This window comes from Muscardinus avellanarius, assembly GCF_963383645.1.
Source record: "Muscardinus avellanarius genome assembly, chromosome: 9".
Lineage (NCBI taxonomy): Eukaryota > Metazoa > Chordata > Mammalia > Rodentia > Gliridae > Muscardinus > Muscardinus avellanarius.
Genome location: NC_137795.1, coordinates 52477916 through 52494062, shown reverse-complemented (window position 1 = coordinate 52494062; position 16147 = coordinate 52477916). Strand labels below are relative to the sequence as shown.

The window sequence follows — 16147 nt, the reverse complement described above, 5'->3', positions numbered from 1 at the left end:
TTGTTTTAAAATAAAAAATTTTAAAAATATTTGGGGCTGTACGTCAGAGGTAGAATGTCCCTCAGTTCAACCCCCAGGATCAACTAACTAACTAACTAACTAAATAAATAAATAAATATAAATAAATAAAAATAGCAGCATATCTTCTTTTAGTAACTATATCACACAAAGGAGACAAGCATAAGAAGACATGGTTTTATCATGGCAATGACCTTGGTACTATTGCAAATTTGGTAAGTTCAACAGATCTGAAAAGTTTCTTGAAGTGCTTCTGTAAAGAACTGTTACTATTCCTAAGGATTTTTCTTTTAATCAGCAATGTATATATCTCTTTTTGTTGTTGTTACTGAGGATTAAACCCACAGAGGCAGTCTACCACTAAGCTACTTTCAGCCCCATTTATTTTTTATTTTGAAACAAGGTCTCACTAATTTACTGTAGGTTGACCTTGAACCTGTGCTCTTCCTATCTCAGCCTACCAAGTTCTGGGATTATAGACATGCACCATCACACTCAGCATCTGCAGTATAATTTGAAAATCATAGCTATGTGCAGGGAAAAGTGAAAGAGGTCATATCTTTCAGCCAGATGTTTTTCCATCCTTCATGAAGAAATGAAGAGCACAGCTCCTGCTCTTCCATTCAAAATCTGGAAAAGTTATCCAAGATTCATCTGTGACTTTTGGTTCATCTTCAGCTTTTATGTACATTTAGTGCAAAAAAAGAATAGAACCTAGTCAAGAGAATTATTGTGGAGATTAAATGAGATATGCTCCTAAACTGTTCTTAGAAAATATGTATTTTCTTTATTCTTGGCAAAAATTAGATGGTGTAAGTGGTAAATTAAAATTGTCAGATGATGAAGTCAAGAAAAAACGTTTTTAGTTTTCTCATTATTACCTTTTGTGCTGGAATTAAAAACCATTTTTACAAGAATTTTGAGATGTCATAACTTTTTATTTTTGCATCAATTGCATTTTAATACAAACTAGACATTAATTAAATAGATTGTACTTAACAGGATCAATTCAGAAAACAACTATAAAGTAATGCCCTAGAGCTAAGACATTGCAAATATTCTGTTTAGAACTGAAACTCTCATCTTGGCATGCACGTAACCAGTTATGAGTGATAGCTAGACTATAGCTTCTTAACACTTATTTTCTCACTCAATTAACACAATAATACCAGGAGACAGTTGTTATTATTTCCATTATCCAGGTGGGAACATTTAGGCACCAACAATTTAGGTAATTTGCTTAAAGTTACATAGCTAGTCAGACCCAGTGCCAAGATTTGAGAGTAGATCTGTCTTCAGAAGGTACATTTTGTTCCAGGAAAATGCATTAGGAGAGAGAGAGAGAGAGAGAGAGAGAGAGAGAGAGAGAGAGAGAGAGAGAGAGAGAGAGAGAGAGAGAGACTGAGACTTTACCAACAACTTAGATGTTAAAAGATAGTCTTTATTATTTTTTCGTTAATTACTAATGAACTAACAAATCCTGTAGTATTTTAAAATTAAGGAAGTATAACAAGTATAACTTGCTTGTCTCTTTGATGAAAAGAAATCAAAGTCAAATACCTAACCAGAAACCTACTTATCTACTTTTTCTGTTGCATGGCATAATGTGATTTGTTTGACTTAATTCTGCTAAGTCACTTGGGTTGTTTAATATAAAGTCACTCATATGACATCACCTCAACTATCTATACCTGTTATTTTTCCTAGTAAAATATGCCATGCTTTTTGAGATTCACAGATAAAAATGGCTGTAGCTAACTCTAATTAAAATCTTCTCCATATTAAAAAAGTGACTGAATTATTAATACTCCAATGAAACTTTTGGTTTCTATGGCTTTAAGTGTGCCTTACTTCCACCAAAAGATTTTACGTGTACACTGAAAATTAGAGAGACACTCAGGCGAATGTTTATCTCATGAAGGCGATAGCACTTTTCAAAATAAACTTTGAGCCCCAAACTCTAGCATGCAAGAATGATAAATATTATGTTTCCACAGCAAAAGCACAAAAGTGCAATACTGCTCTTCCCTTTTGAAAGACTGAGTGATGCCATCTCAGAATTCCATAACATAAAATTTGGAAAGATATGGTTTCACAGTCTGGCAAGAAGGAGAGAGAAATGTCTTGCATATACATTGTAGAGCCATTGTATATATGATGAGTCTTGGGCTTTCAAAGCTGCAGGAAGCACGGATGGATCCTTTATGCTTTTATTGAAAATAATCAAAGGGCAGCTCGATTACTATGTGGAAGCATACTCCTAAGGGCTGTTTAAATCTCTCTGGCAGCTGAGACCTAGCTAGCTACTGACCTTGTATTTCAGACAGTGTCAGGGGAGAGAGATATAAGGAAAAAAGGACTTTTGTGCTGAATGACTGACAGATATGTTTGAAGTGCAACGAACATGCCTCTACTGCCCTACTCAGTTCTCCAGACTTGTTTCTTGTGTTGAAGCCAAGTGCAGTAACTTGGTTAAACGATGAGTCACATGGAACTAAATAATATTTAGATAAAATAGCCGTCTCTTTAGGAAAACATCTCTATTTCTCTTTGTTCATCCATAAAGTCTGGTTCTTTCAATTTGAGATCTTGTAATATACAGTTTATCATAATTTCCCTATGTCCAAATGAAAACGGGTTTAAAAAAACCATCACATGAAAGCCCAGTTCAAGAATTTGGAATGTGGCAGGAGCTGGGTTTTTAAATGCCAACTTGTCTTAGGAAAAGTTGTGGGTGGTCTTTCATCATTCTGAAGGAATCTAGAGACTTTGGCACTATCTAACTGTTTTCCAGTTAGTAATTTGTATTTCTTTCTTGTCTAGTTCAACAGTTTGTTAGGTACAGTGCAACCAGACTCCTGTTTGAAAATATATGTAAGCCACAATGTCTATAAAGAAATTGTGCGCTCCTTGATTATTGATCAAAGAGTAATTATGATCCTTTAAACTTGACAGGATCCTGAAACCAGCCCTCAGTGTCACTAGATTCTTATTTTGATTTCAATATATCGTAAAGAAGAATGTTAGTAAGTTGGACTTTCTATGATAATTTTCTCTGTACATTTATTTCTGTGCAGACAGGTAGTGGTTTAGGAGTACAGATATTTTATTCACTTAATATTGTATCACAAAATAATCTCTCTAGAGAACTATGCATTAGTGGAATTAGCTTTCCAAAAACACTTGTACATGATTATGTTCTACACATCCTCAGGGTTTATTTTTCACTGGCATCTCAAATGACTTGGGGAAAATCCAACCATTTTGGTCTGACAGGCAAGGAATCTGCATCTTTACACATTGCATGTGACATTCAAGAAGTTTGTATGAATTTTTGCATGTTGTTTTGGCTTCTTGTTCCTGCTTAGAAAACTTCACACAAATCCTCTTCATCAACTCCTCAAACTTCTGCTCATCCTCTAAACCTTCCACGTCAGTTTTCTAGATGAGCTCCTTCCACTCCCTAGGAAATACTTTCCTCTTTAGTAGCTCAAATTTATCTTCGGGTCTTAGTTGACAGGATACTTGGCCACCGCAGCTTCTTTGACCCCTGATATAACTGTCTTTGCCTTCAAAACATGTCCTGTCCTTACTGTACTTTGTGAATTTATTACTTTGTGATTATTAATTTAATATTAAGAGTGGCTCAGCTAAACTCATAGATGTTGAATGAAGAAATGGAGTCAAGCAATTTCTTCTGTGATTTCTGGTTATCTCTAGGAAGTCTTAATCTGCCTTCTTCCCTGCTCCTTGACTTCCTGAGTCATCTTGCTTGGTGATGATTTATGTACCTCCACTGCAGATTGTCCTCTTTGAGAAAGAGACCAAGATTTATCATCTTTCTACCAAGCCCCTTTTCTACCAAAGCCATCTTTTGAAAGACTGAATAATTATATACCTAAAAAATATTTGTGTCTTGTTCAGAGCCACTGTCTTATATATAAACATAAGCCTGATGTCATGAAGATTTTTAACATAATGGGTGAGAGAACTTCATGAAAGTCAGATGGATATAAAGCCCCACTCAGCACATGGGATCTCCTGCTTTTCTTGCTATAAGTAAAAGTATGTTGACTAGAATTTCCCACTGGAAGGCCACTATGTATTCCTGAGAGTTTGGAAAACTGACAAATTGTGCGATAGGCAAATTAAATGTTGCTATAAAAATCTTGACCTATGTGGTTTTAGAATGGTGTCTTTGGGGATAGGAGTGGAGAGTGGAGTCTGTAGTATTCTTTTTTTCTCTGGGGTTTTGCTGACATGAAATACCATGTTTACTCCTTATCCTACCCACTAACACATCAGTATAAAGTACTGCTTTTCTGTCTCTAAATTTCCAACTCACTACCCATAGACTTCAGTATTTGTTTTTTCAGTATTTCTTGTTTTCTGTGAATAAACTTGTAACATTTGTTTTCATACTGAATATAATCTTCTTTTTAAAATAATAGCATGAAGTCAGGCTTAGTGACACACACTTGTCTTCTCAGTACTTGGGAGTCTAAGACAGGAGGATTATAGATATGAGACCAGCCTCAGCAACTTAGCAAGACTCTCAGCAACTTAGAGAGACCCTGTTTCAAAACAAAAAATAAAATATGGCTGACGCTGTAGCTGGGAGGTAGAATGCTCCTGGAGTCAATCCCCAGTACCAAGTACACACATACAAAATGATGATAGCATGAGGAATGATTTCCATACCTTAATATTTGTATACAAACAATTAAAAAAACAGAATAATATTATATTTTGCAGAGGCACACTCATGTACAGCAATTTCTAATATCCTCTCTTCCTTTTTGTTGCCTTTCTGTTTCTAAGTTTTGCCGGCTACCTTGGCCCACTGTTGTTGAACACTTTGCCTCACAGCAGCTTTTCCAGAGGTGTTAAGAGCTCTAGAAAGCAGGTGTCAGATGAAGTACATGCTCCTCCACAAGTTTATCTGCCTTGTTTACCTCTCAAGTGGACACTCTGAACCCGATGCTTTCCTGACATAGGGACAGCATTGATAAGGATATCTCGGCTTTTCCACGTTGTCTCCCTGTAGTTCAGCAATAGCCTCAGATCTGATCCTTCCAGAAGTTGCTTCCTGCCAGGTCAGAGTCTCTCAAAGCATCTCAGTTATCCCCTAATTGAATAGTCTTCATACCTTGAAATAGAATCTGGCCACTGCTTCCAAAGCAAGGAGCCAAACACTGGCACCTAAAGTCTTTGATATCTGAAATCTGCTTCCGTGTCTCCCAAGTAAGCTTAGAAGAAATAAAGTCAGCATATAAGATTCTCTGTTTAGTTAAACTGTTACAGGGCAGTAATCCCTTTCTGTTAATCTCTCCTAGAAATGAATATTATAGGCTCTCTTCCCTTGGTTATTTCTTCTTAAGAGAAATATTTCAAACAGAAAGCACAAATAAGGAAATATAAGTGGTTTCTTCAGGGAAGTGGGGATACAGTTTAAGAGAAAGCTATTATAAAAAAAAATTATCTTCTAGAGAAAGTGACTGAAGCAGTCCTTTTTTCTAGAAGTGAAAAACATGGAAAGTTGTCTAGTGGTGAGTTTTATTCAGTCTGGAAACCTCCCCATTTATGTATATGCATTTAGAGAGAAGGAACTATCTTTTGGCTCCTCAACTTAGTGAGTCTGTGCTGTGTCCACTGTGTTGGAAAATTTTTGCGGGTACCCTAATTGAAACCCCAGGGGGGTGAAGGCAGTCTAAGGAGGTTGGGTTGAATCCTTTTTCTCATTTCTTGCCATGCCCTGCTCATTTCTAGGCAGTAATACCTAACAGAACCACACACGAGAAGACAAATATGTATTTGGTAGGGAATCAAAAATATGTGATATTTGGCTTAGCTTCATTTATCCAGAAAATACACAGTGGTATAACTATAGCTTTGTTTCTAAGACAAGTTTTTAAACAGGCCCATTTTTTTCCTACCAGATTTATTGTAAAATGAAAGAATGTACCATCTTAACAGATACCCTACAACATAGGATATGGATAATACTGTTAATAGTTGATACCTGCAAATAGTGAAAAAGGAATTCTTTTCATTGATGTTTTATTGTTTCGGGGAACATTAGAGGCCATTCTGGTTACTAAGTAATCTCATTCTTCCTTTCATTTAGAAGATAAAGGGCTCAAGGCACAGGAATGGGGTAGAGAGAGGTTGTGAAAAAAACGTCTTGTATTGGCAAAAGATGAAACTAAAACTTTAGCTCCAGTGAGCTAATTTCAAAGCTGCCTACACACAAGCCCTACTTTTTAAAATCATGATAAATTCTCTAATGAAAACCCTGATTTCTAAAAATTAAAGGCATTCTTTTCATTTCATTGATTCATGTTCATAGTTTTTATTTACCAAAATTAAAGCATCTTAAAACTTAATATGGTAGAAAAAAATGTGAAAGAACTTTGTCTCATATTCAAAGTCAGTTTTAACCTCAAAAGACAAGGTGGGTCTTAGCAAGTCCTACAATATTACCCCTTCCCTCAAACCCATGGCATTTTGAATCAGTTTCAAACGCTTTTCCAGGCAGCCTTCCAGAATAAAAAAAACCACAAAAAGAAATAAGTGAATATCTGCAGACCTCAGACCTACTCGCACCTACAGGGTCAAGGAAGTGGACTATTTAAATTATACTGAAACTATTTTTTTTTTGAGTTATGATTAGGCATTAGAAAAAAGGCAGGAAGAATCTTGTAAAAGGAATAATGTGTACGAAGGCCCTGAGGCAGAAACGGGCACAGCAAATTTGAAAATGTGAAGAGAAGTCCAGAAGGGCATGAAGGAAAACAAAACATGCCAGTAGTGATGACTGAGATTTCTAGTGAGGTCATCCTAAACTTGGCCTTGGAGGACACATTAACATTTTGGATTTGGTCCTAAAAGTAATAGAAAGCCATTCAAGACATTTAAGCAGAGGGAACTTAAAAGTACAGTGAACATATCATGTTACATGATCATGAATCTCTAGAGAATGAAAGGGGGCACTCTTGGCAATTATGCTGGGAAATAAGCACAAATTGGGGCTGTCTGGGGCAAGCCAGAGTGAGGATCATTCTTCATAAAGGCCCCTGTATGTTTGCTAATCTTCTTCCTGATGCAATGCCTGGAAAATACATTTCGTGTCTGCTGTTGCCTTTCTCTAGACAGGCTCACTGAATAGAACTGTGTCTTGTCCCTTCTTTCATCCACTTCGTATTCAATTATCCCCATCCATCAAGAAACCAGAGAAAAGTGGAACCTTGTATGTCCTGTCTGAGCCAAGTTGGATCCTGCTTTTTTGCATCCTCTTGGGTCTGCTAGGATGGTTTAACACAGCATTGCTAAACCAACATCCAGGCTGTTGGCTATGACATTTCTTATGGTACATTTGGTACTGCACAGACTCATATGTAGGGTAAGGATGTGATAGGAGCCTAAGATAAGTGTTGAGGTATACATCTGATTAGAAAAGCAAGAGGAGGAGTTGGGTATGGTGGTGCACACCTGTAATCCCAGTGCTTTGGAGGCTAAAACGGAAGGATTGCGGGTTTAAGGCCAGCCTCAGGAATCGAAGCACCAAGCAACTTAGTGAGACTCTGTTTCTAAATAAAAGTAAATTAGGGCTGGGGGTGTAGCTCAGACATAGAATGACCTTGGGTTCAATCCCTATTATCACAAAAAGTAAGCAAACAAAGCCAAGAGGGTCTCTGATTGAGTTCACAGATTAAGAATTGACCTGCTTTGAATCCTGGATCTAACCTCTTCTATTCATTACTATGTGACTTTGACTAGTTACTCAAATACACTGAATTTTTAATTTCTTTGTGCATGCATCTAGAACATTAGTACTTAAAATTCAGAGTCTTTGAATGAAAATTCAATGAAATGAGTATCTAAAGCACCTAAGTCAGTCACTCCTACTGATGAGCCCAGGGTGGTTGTTTTTAGGGGCTATTTATTTGAGCAAATGTGGTTTTAACAACATGCCTCCTAATCTCTGTTTACATTAGGAATTAGGAGATACAGTTTTAGTCTGCTGGAGTTTCACTGCTCTTTATCAGCTTTTTTTTTTTTTTTTTAATTTTTGTCTTGTTTTCCTAAACGGATAGGTGAAGTTCAGTTTCTAACCCAGTTTCAAAGTCTTAAGCCTCAGGATGGGGATAGGTCTTTTGAGCCCCCTCTACTTAAAATTCTTCCCAGATAAGTCATTTTGGAAAAGAAATTATCGTGTAGATAGCACTGTCTCTAAAGCAAAAGCTATCCTAAGGATTTACTTTAAAATCTGTAGCGTGCATTTTGCCTGGGGCAGAACTGAGCTTTACAATGAGAATATGGCAGCGACCTAGCTAAACAGAGTAACAGAAATTTAAAGTCATATTTAAACCTGTCACAAGGACCTATCTTTAGAGCTGTATCTTCCTATTTGAGCAAAGTGTCTAGACTTTTGTGTTAAGGGCTCAATAAATATGTGTTGAATAAGTATATTTACCACACATCATGATTTTTAAATATAATTAATAGTTAACTATTGCATATGTTTCTACTTGAGAGACTCCTGAGATCTGATTTTGCATCAAGTGATTTTTTTAACCTATATTGGAATTTTATGAAAGACTAAAGATAATGTGATATTCTGAGTAAATGAGTTCCCCTACTGTGTAGTTTAACAAATGTGGATTATGAAAGGGAGCCCTATGAACTCTCCACCAAGATTACATTTGTGAGCACATGAATGAGAGTCTTTTTTTTCCCCTCGTACTGAGTATTGAACCCAAGGTCTCATGCTTGCTGCGCAAAGGTTCTACCACTGAGCTATATCCCCAGCCATCAGTGAGATTCTTAAGACTTAGTCATCTTAGAAATATTAAAGTCTCTGGTTTAATAAAACAAAGGTTAGTTGTTATATAGTTAGGAACAGTGTTATTGACAAACATATTACCATACATTGAACTATGTATGTAGTAATTGATATATCAATATATCAACTAAATTTAAGTAAACTCAAGCTTATATTACTGGGATTTATATTTTGGGGAATCCTATTGTTCTACTTTTGGCTAAATTTTCAAGCCTCAAGCCTCACAATGGTTTCCATTACAAAGAAAAGTCCATGTGAACACATGAATTTTAGGTGAGCATATTGTGCTGTAAAATTTCCCAGGAACCATTGGCATAGAAGGCATTACAGTAATTTTCCGTCATGTAGCTCTATAATAATGTGAACTTTAGGATAGCAACATGCTCTATTTTCTTTCTAATGCTGTTTCCCAGGAGATTTTCCCAGGAACTTAGACCTATGCTGCCCTTTGTGGGGCTGAATTTTCTTCCTTTTTTTTTTTTTAAGTATACTTTATTGGTGTATTTTAATTATACATCAAAGTGAGGTTCAAAGTCATACTAACAAACATGCACATAGGTCTTGATGTGTTTCCCTTCAGGTCTTTCCCCATATAGTATGTAGAAATTGGTAATGACATCTTCATACATGCTTATAGCATAATTCCAACTGTTTCCTTGGTCATTCCTTCCTTTTCCCCTTCCCACCTCCCTCCTTCTCTCCCGTCCTACTTTCCTACCGATCTAATACTACATAGTGTCAGCCAAGTTTCTTCTCAATCAGTTAAGCATGTCCTGAGAAACACCATTCTCTGGTGTGGCAAGAAGGATGTCATGGTTAAAATGTAAAACAATGTAGGACAGTTCCATCCTTTGACTTATTTAGATGAGGTTCCAGTAACTGTGATTTCCTGTTCTCGTTATAGACAAGCCATTAAATCAGTCACTTTATATAATGATGTCCAAATATTTGAATCAATCATTTACTTAAGCTGGATTGAACCAAAATTACAAGAGTCTTGGGTCACTCTTTTTATAAATAAAATTTTCATTGCTTTGAATTCATCTCTTTATTCAAAAAATTTGTTGTTATTTTTACCCCAAGTCCAAAGTTCTATTATGGCTACTAACAGCAATTTAAATAGAGTTTTAAGTATCCAAGGCATCTATCAAAACAAGGTTACTTCTGAAGTAAATCTCCCTTAGTTAGCATCTGTCAAACTGTCAGTGTGCTACAGATAATTACATTTGAAGATGCTTTATGGCTAAGAACAATAGATAAGAACTCTTAGACCAGAAAAGTCTTTAAGTTGATGTGATATTGCTCCCTCTGGTATTTGAATTCATGCAGAAAATTGGTTGTTTTCTAATGAAACAGGTAAAGAAGAGATCCTCTATTATCACTTACAAACAAAATTTAGTTAAGGCTATTTTTTCCTGCCAAGATCACATGCTTGGTTTTACTTCAGTATAGATTAGGAAAAGAAGTGAGTGAGGAGAGCACATTTTGGGAAAAAATAACTAAAGTAAATTTGAGAAAAATTTGTCTCTTCCATTTATCCCAAGCCCAAATTCATATAAAATTATTCATACTCTTGATTTTGTCTTTGTTACATTGACTTTCTTTTACTTTCTACTATATTTGAAGTTTGTTAATATAAACTCTTGACAACTAGAATACTTTTAGTTTTTTACTTCTTATAATTCAGTTACCCTGAATTATTTTCCTTAAAAAATGCCTTATTTTATTATTGTAATCTCCTACTTGAATAGTTCAATAGATGCTACAACTAAAATTTAAATATTACATTTATTAACATTACATATGAATCAGAGCTAGGTGTGGTGGCACAGTGCCTGTAATCCCAGAACTTGAGGAGGCTAAAACAGGAGAATCACAGGTTCAAGACTAGCATTAACAACTAGTGAGACTCAACACTTAATAAGATCCTACTTCCAAACCAAAATAAGAAAGGCTGGTGTGTAGCTTGGAAGTAGAATGCCCCTGGATCCGATCCTTAGTGTGTGTGTATGTGTGCATGTATATTTCTTACAGCATATATATATATATATATAATCACTCTAGTTCTCTTTCTTTTGCTTTCTCATGTAATCAGCTAGCCATATATTGATATTTTAACCCAAGTCCCATAAACAGATAATGGGTAAAACTATTGTCACTATAGCTCAGTATTATCATCATCCTTACCTTAAAAATAAGGATACTGGAGTTCAGAGAGCTTTATAAGTACATACAGATACGAGTGAAATGGTAGAGCCAGGATTCAGACTCCTTCCAGATGCTATGAACTCAGTCATATTTCACCACTTCACTGTATGTGTTTCAATGGAGAATTATTTATCTGGGAATTACTGGTTGAATATCTCATCTGCTGCCCAAGTTACACCCTACTTCTGATGCTTTGCAAAATTTTGCGCATTCATGAATTGCACCCTTTAGATGAAAAGCAAGCTTTATAAACACTGGGATTTTAGAAAGAATCAAGGCAATGAGTGTTTTCTCCAGCCTTTGAACACTTGCTGTGATCCTGTCATGGAGAAACACAATAATTCTGAAAGGACAAAGTTTGACCACACCAGAAACCAACCTTGTAGCCAAGAGATTTATTGGACGGGCTGTCATGAAAGGAAGAAAGAAAGAAAGAGGGGAGGGGAGAGAGGAAGAAGAACAAAAGAAGAGAGGGAGTGCAGGGTCAGGGTTCTATAGGGGCTTGCAGTTACATGTTGGGGGCTAATAGGCTAGGAGAAATGCCCTTTGAACTAATTGGCAGGAAGGAGTTGTGCAGCCAGGTAATTGGCCCAGGGTCAGTGGGAAATGTCCCTTTCACTGATTGGCCAAGGGGTGCCAGGAGAGGGCAGGTCTCCTAGGTAACTGACCAGGTTCCATAGGAGGGGATGGTAGCTTATCTGGTCAGACCAGGGCCTCTTGGGAAACTCAGCTCATGGGGGCGGGGGGCTTCTGAAGTAAGAACTTAATTCACCTAACAAATCCCATGGAGAGTTCTGAGTGGTTCCCGGTGTGGGGAAGGGAAACTCACCTCACAACTTTCGAAGTCCTTGGATTCCATGGCAAATAGAATTTCAGCATGTAGTAGTCAGATAAAGAACAGAAGTTTTATTCAGAAAAAATGGAGATACACATTTAAGAGAGGACAAGTGCCACCTTGAGAGTGTGAGAGGCCCTTAGGGTCTTTGCAATCTTCTTTTATAGGGGAGCCCACCCCCCGCCCCCAGCACCAGAGAGGGTGGCTAGGGATACATGGCAGGGATGGGGTAACATGGGATGGCTGGTCTCTTTATTTTGAATATTCAGGTTCTCACCATTTCATTGGTGGGTGTTGGATGATGCCCGGGGTTGACAAAAAGGGACACTTCCTTTGAGATTTTTTGTTTGTCAAGAAATTCCAGAGCCAGGGATGGTGGCTCATTTGGGACGCTGAGACCCAGGATTAAGGTTCACAGAAGCCTCAGGTATTTAGTGAGGCCCTCCACAATTTAATGAGATGTTTCAAAATAAAGAATAATAATTTTTTTAAAAAGGGCAGGGGGTATAGCTCAGAGATCAAATGCCCCTGGGTTCCATCCCTAGATCTTTGCCTAAGTAAAAGACAGGCCAGATCTGCTATTATAATTAAAATTGTGGCCCAATAAGGGCTTTTGTCTAAGAAAAAGCAGGTTCTGTAAGGTGAAGCTAAGGATTATGAAGTTTCTAGATTTTAAAACTATATTTCCCTCTTGTAATCCCCGCTCTTGGGAGGCGGAGACAGGAGGATCGCGCTGGTTCGAAGCCAGCCTCGCTGGCTTAAGAGACCCTGTTTCCAAATAAAAATATAAAATAAGTCTGGGAGTATAGCCCTGAGGTAGAAGGGCTTCCAGGAACCCCAGTACCACCAAACAAACAAACAAACAAACAAACAAACAAACAAACTATATTTCCCTTTCCTTCCCAACTTGTCTCCTTTCTACCTAATATTTTATTTCTTCTACCTTACCTCCAAATTATTCTATCTTAATTATTTCTTCTACAAAAAAGCATACACCTTATTATTGTATGGATAGTGTATCAGATAATATGCTTTAATAATTTTGTGGATGTGAATTTCTAAATAAAAAATTATATATACATTTTACCTACATCCTGTGTCATTTTATAATTAATAAGAAACCACACTTAAAATTAATATTAATAATGGTGATATTGGAGTTCAATGAATGTTTCACTTGTTTTCAGTATATATGTATATTATTAAGTCAGTGAATTTTCATGGAAGCTCTTGGTTGAAGACACTACAAATGAGAAAATTGAGACAAAGAAGCTAAAGTGATTTATAGCAGGAAGTTTGACACCACCACCTGGCTTTATAACCAATATGCTCCCTTGATGATAATTTATATCATTGACTAAAACTACTTGTAAGATAATATTGCAGACATTCTGAATTGGTGTGCCTACAAAATAGATCAAATTTAGACTTTACTGTTCTCTCATATGGGATGTGTCTTATGAGTTCATAGATTATAGTTCATGGCTTCCTATAACAATTACTGTCATTTTAAAATTTTGGTTTACATCAAACTATATCCATATTCAAATATATATATATTTGTGATTCTACACCTAAAATTTTAGAAACAGTTCATCACAGAAATAGTAATCTCAGAAAGAAGGCATTTTCATATAGAATTTGTTATTCTCTTACGCTCAAGATAAAAAGAACAAAGAAATCCTGTGTCATTTGAATAGAAAAATCTTAAATTGTACAGAGGAGTATTTTGCCTGCAAAGAAAATTGCATCTGCTATAATGATTATTGATTGTTTTTATTTTCAAGATACATTCATTGTCCTTAAAGGTCAGCTATGCAGGCACATAGCCAATGTAAAAGAAGTTAAGTGAGCATGAGTCATTGATCATTGGGATACTAAAAATATGAAGATTCAGATATCTGAAAATTCATATTTTTCCCTTTGACGTGTATATATTGGCACACTTTCATTTAAAAATAGCATTGCCTCCTAAATGAGAGGTATGGAAAAACAGGTTTGTTTTAAAGTTGTTGATAAAAAACATATTAGATTAAACAAAATTAGTGGAGGAAGTAAAATACTTAGAATAGGTAATACTAAAATTATTAAAATATTGAATCTAAGAATAAAACATTAATAGAAAATAAGAAGATATTCTCATGCCATTGGTTTTTGTTTTCTGTTCTAACTGTATTTTGTTTCATCTATTAGTTTTGAGCTAGTAATATTCATTAACAAAACAAATGAGGCTATTGCAAATGTGGATAATTTAGAATCATATTGTATTATCATAAACATTAATACTGATTTTTTGACTTCTTTATTTTACTTCAGCTTAAAGCAATAGTGAAAAATATTCATTAACATAACTTTAGATTAATTTTTACTGTAGGAGAAAGTTATATCTTTGCTTTTTGGACAAATATTCCTATAAGATATTTCATTAAAATACTAGAATTAAAGAATCAAGATACTCTATTTTAAAGTGTGCTGTTTACTATTTCAGAGCTTCGAGAAACCAAGACCTCTGAATACTTCAGCCTATCCCACTACCCTTTAGACTACAGGATATTACTCATGGATGAAGATCAGGACCGGATATATGTGGGCAGCAAGGATCACATTCTCTCCTTGAATATTAACAACATAAGTCAAGAACCTCTGAGTGTAAGTTTGTCATTTTCATGAGAGTCATGTTGACTTTCTAGGTGATTTCTTTAAGAATTTCAAATGCAATGAAAAGCAATATGCATTTTATTAGAACAACAGAAAATACTAGCTCCATGTCAATATGTATTAAGGAAATATTTTTATTTCATGGATTGAATATACTAAATTCAATTCTCTGTGTCTAGTTTTATAGCTGTGTGTGTGTGTGTGTGTGTGTGTGTGTGTGTGTGTGTTACTAGGGGGGGTGGAATCCAGGGACTTTTGTACTTCTGGACTATACTCCCCGACCTATTTTATACTTTATTTGGAAACAGGGTCTCACTAAGTTGCCGAGAGCCTCTCTAAGTAGCTGAGGCTGCCATCACACCCGAGCCATCCTCCTGTCTCAGCCTCCTAAGCACTTGGATTACAAGCATGTGCCACCACACCTGGCCTAGTTTTAAAGATTTTAACAAACTAAACTCTAAAGAGAAAATGAGAAAATGCTTTCAGTATAAACATGTATAGAAAGGAAAAAGGAAGCATGGAGTATAGCACAAGACAATGGTCAGACAAGACAATGGAAGACCTTCCTACTCATCTGTATGCAGTACCTAAAGAGTTTGAAAAGAACATAGCTATTAAACACATGGTTATTTGAGCAAGTGTGGCTTATGTTTATCATTCTGTTTTTTCAATGAGGAAATAAAACTGAGCTTCATTGGAGTGAAGAAATAAAGATAGATTAATTATAAATGTATTACAGGAAGGAAACACCTACACATATTGTGTTAACTTGAGCAACAGGCTGACAACTCAGAAAATGCAGTCTAGGAATGCCTGGCACAGAATCTCACAGAGAGCGAATCTCCTGAATTTCATCCTAACAATTTTAGCTATTAAAGTTCCAAGGAGCCCACTTTAAATAAATCTACCAGTCTAGCTGTGAGGTTTATCTAAAATAATATTAAACTAGTAGCAAAATAAATGTAAATGCGTTGTGACATAAGCAGTCGGGAAAAGTGTACTATAAATCAGAAGAAGTAGACTATATAATGTATTCTGTCCATTTTTATTAATAATGACCTTGTCTTAGTATATAATGAGTAAGTGAAATATACATTATTGAAAGGCTTTTCATAAAAAACTGATGGAAGAAATGAAAACATAATTGTTAAAATAACGTAAGATAATATTAACTTAAGTGCATCAGAAGACAGAATTTTAAACATAAATACAGAAATACTTTAATGAAATCTTTTAGCAAAAGCAGATGAAGAGAACTGAACTGTCATCTCTGAGTGAAATTATGTAACCTGTGTTTCACTTTCTGAACAGGTTTTCTGGCCAGCATCTGCAATCAAAGTTGAAGAGTGCAAAATGGCTGGCAAAGATCCTACGGTGAGTATTTTAAAAACAAACAACAGCACACGAACTTAAATATTTAGACTTTAGGTCCATGTACTTTGAGGGCAGACGAGAGTGAGACAAAGGGTGTTGCTGTTTCAAATTGCTGGCTGGACACATGTTGAAAATGTAAATGTGAAGAGGCTGGAATTCTCACACCATCTGTAATTTTGGAATTCCTGGCTGGGTAAAAATGTCCTGCC

General features: G+C 36.0%; 1 protein-coding gene across 1 annotated transcript in view; it reads left to right on the top strand.

The window, feature by feature from the left end:
• SEMA3C (semaphorin 3C) overlaps nt 1-16147 on the top strand; it is a gene marked incomplete at its 3' end in the record, with an annotated part of 165430 nt that overhangs the window by 66281 nt on the left and 83002 nt on the right. The window contains exons 2-3 of the mRNA XM_080701056.1: nt 14395-14555; nt 15876-15938. Of these exons, the coding sequence (XP_080557182.1) occupies nt 14395-14555; nt 15876-15938 (224 nt within the window). The remainder of the gene's footprint in view (nt 1-14394; nt 14556-15875; nt 15939-16147) is intronic.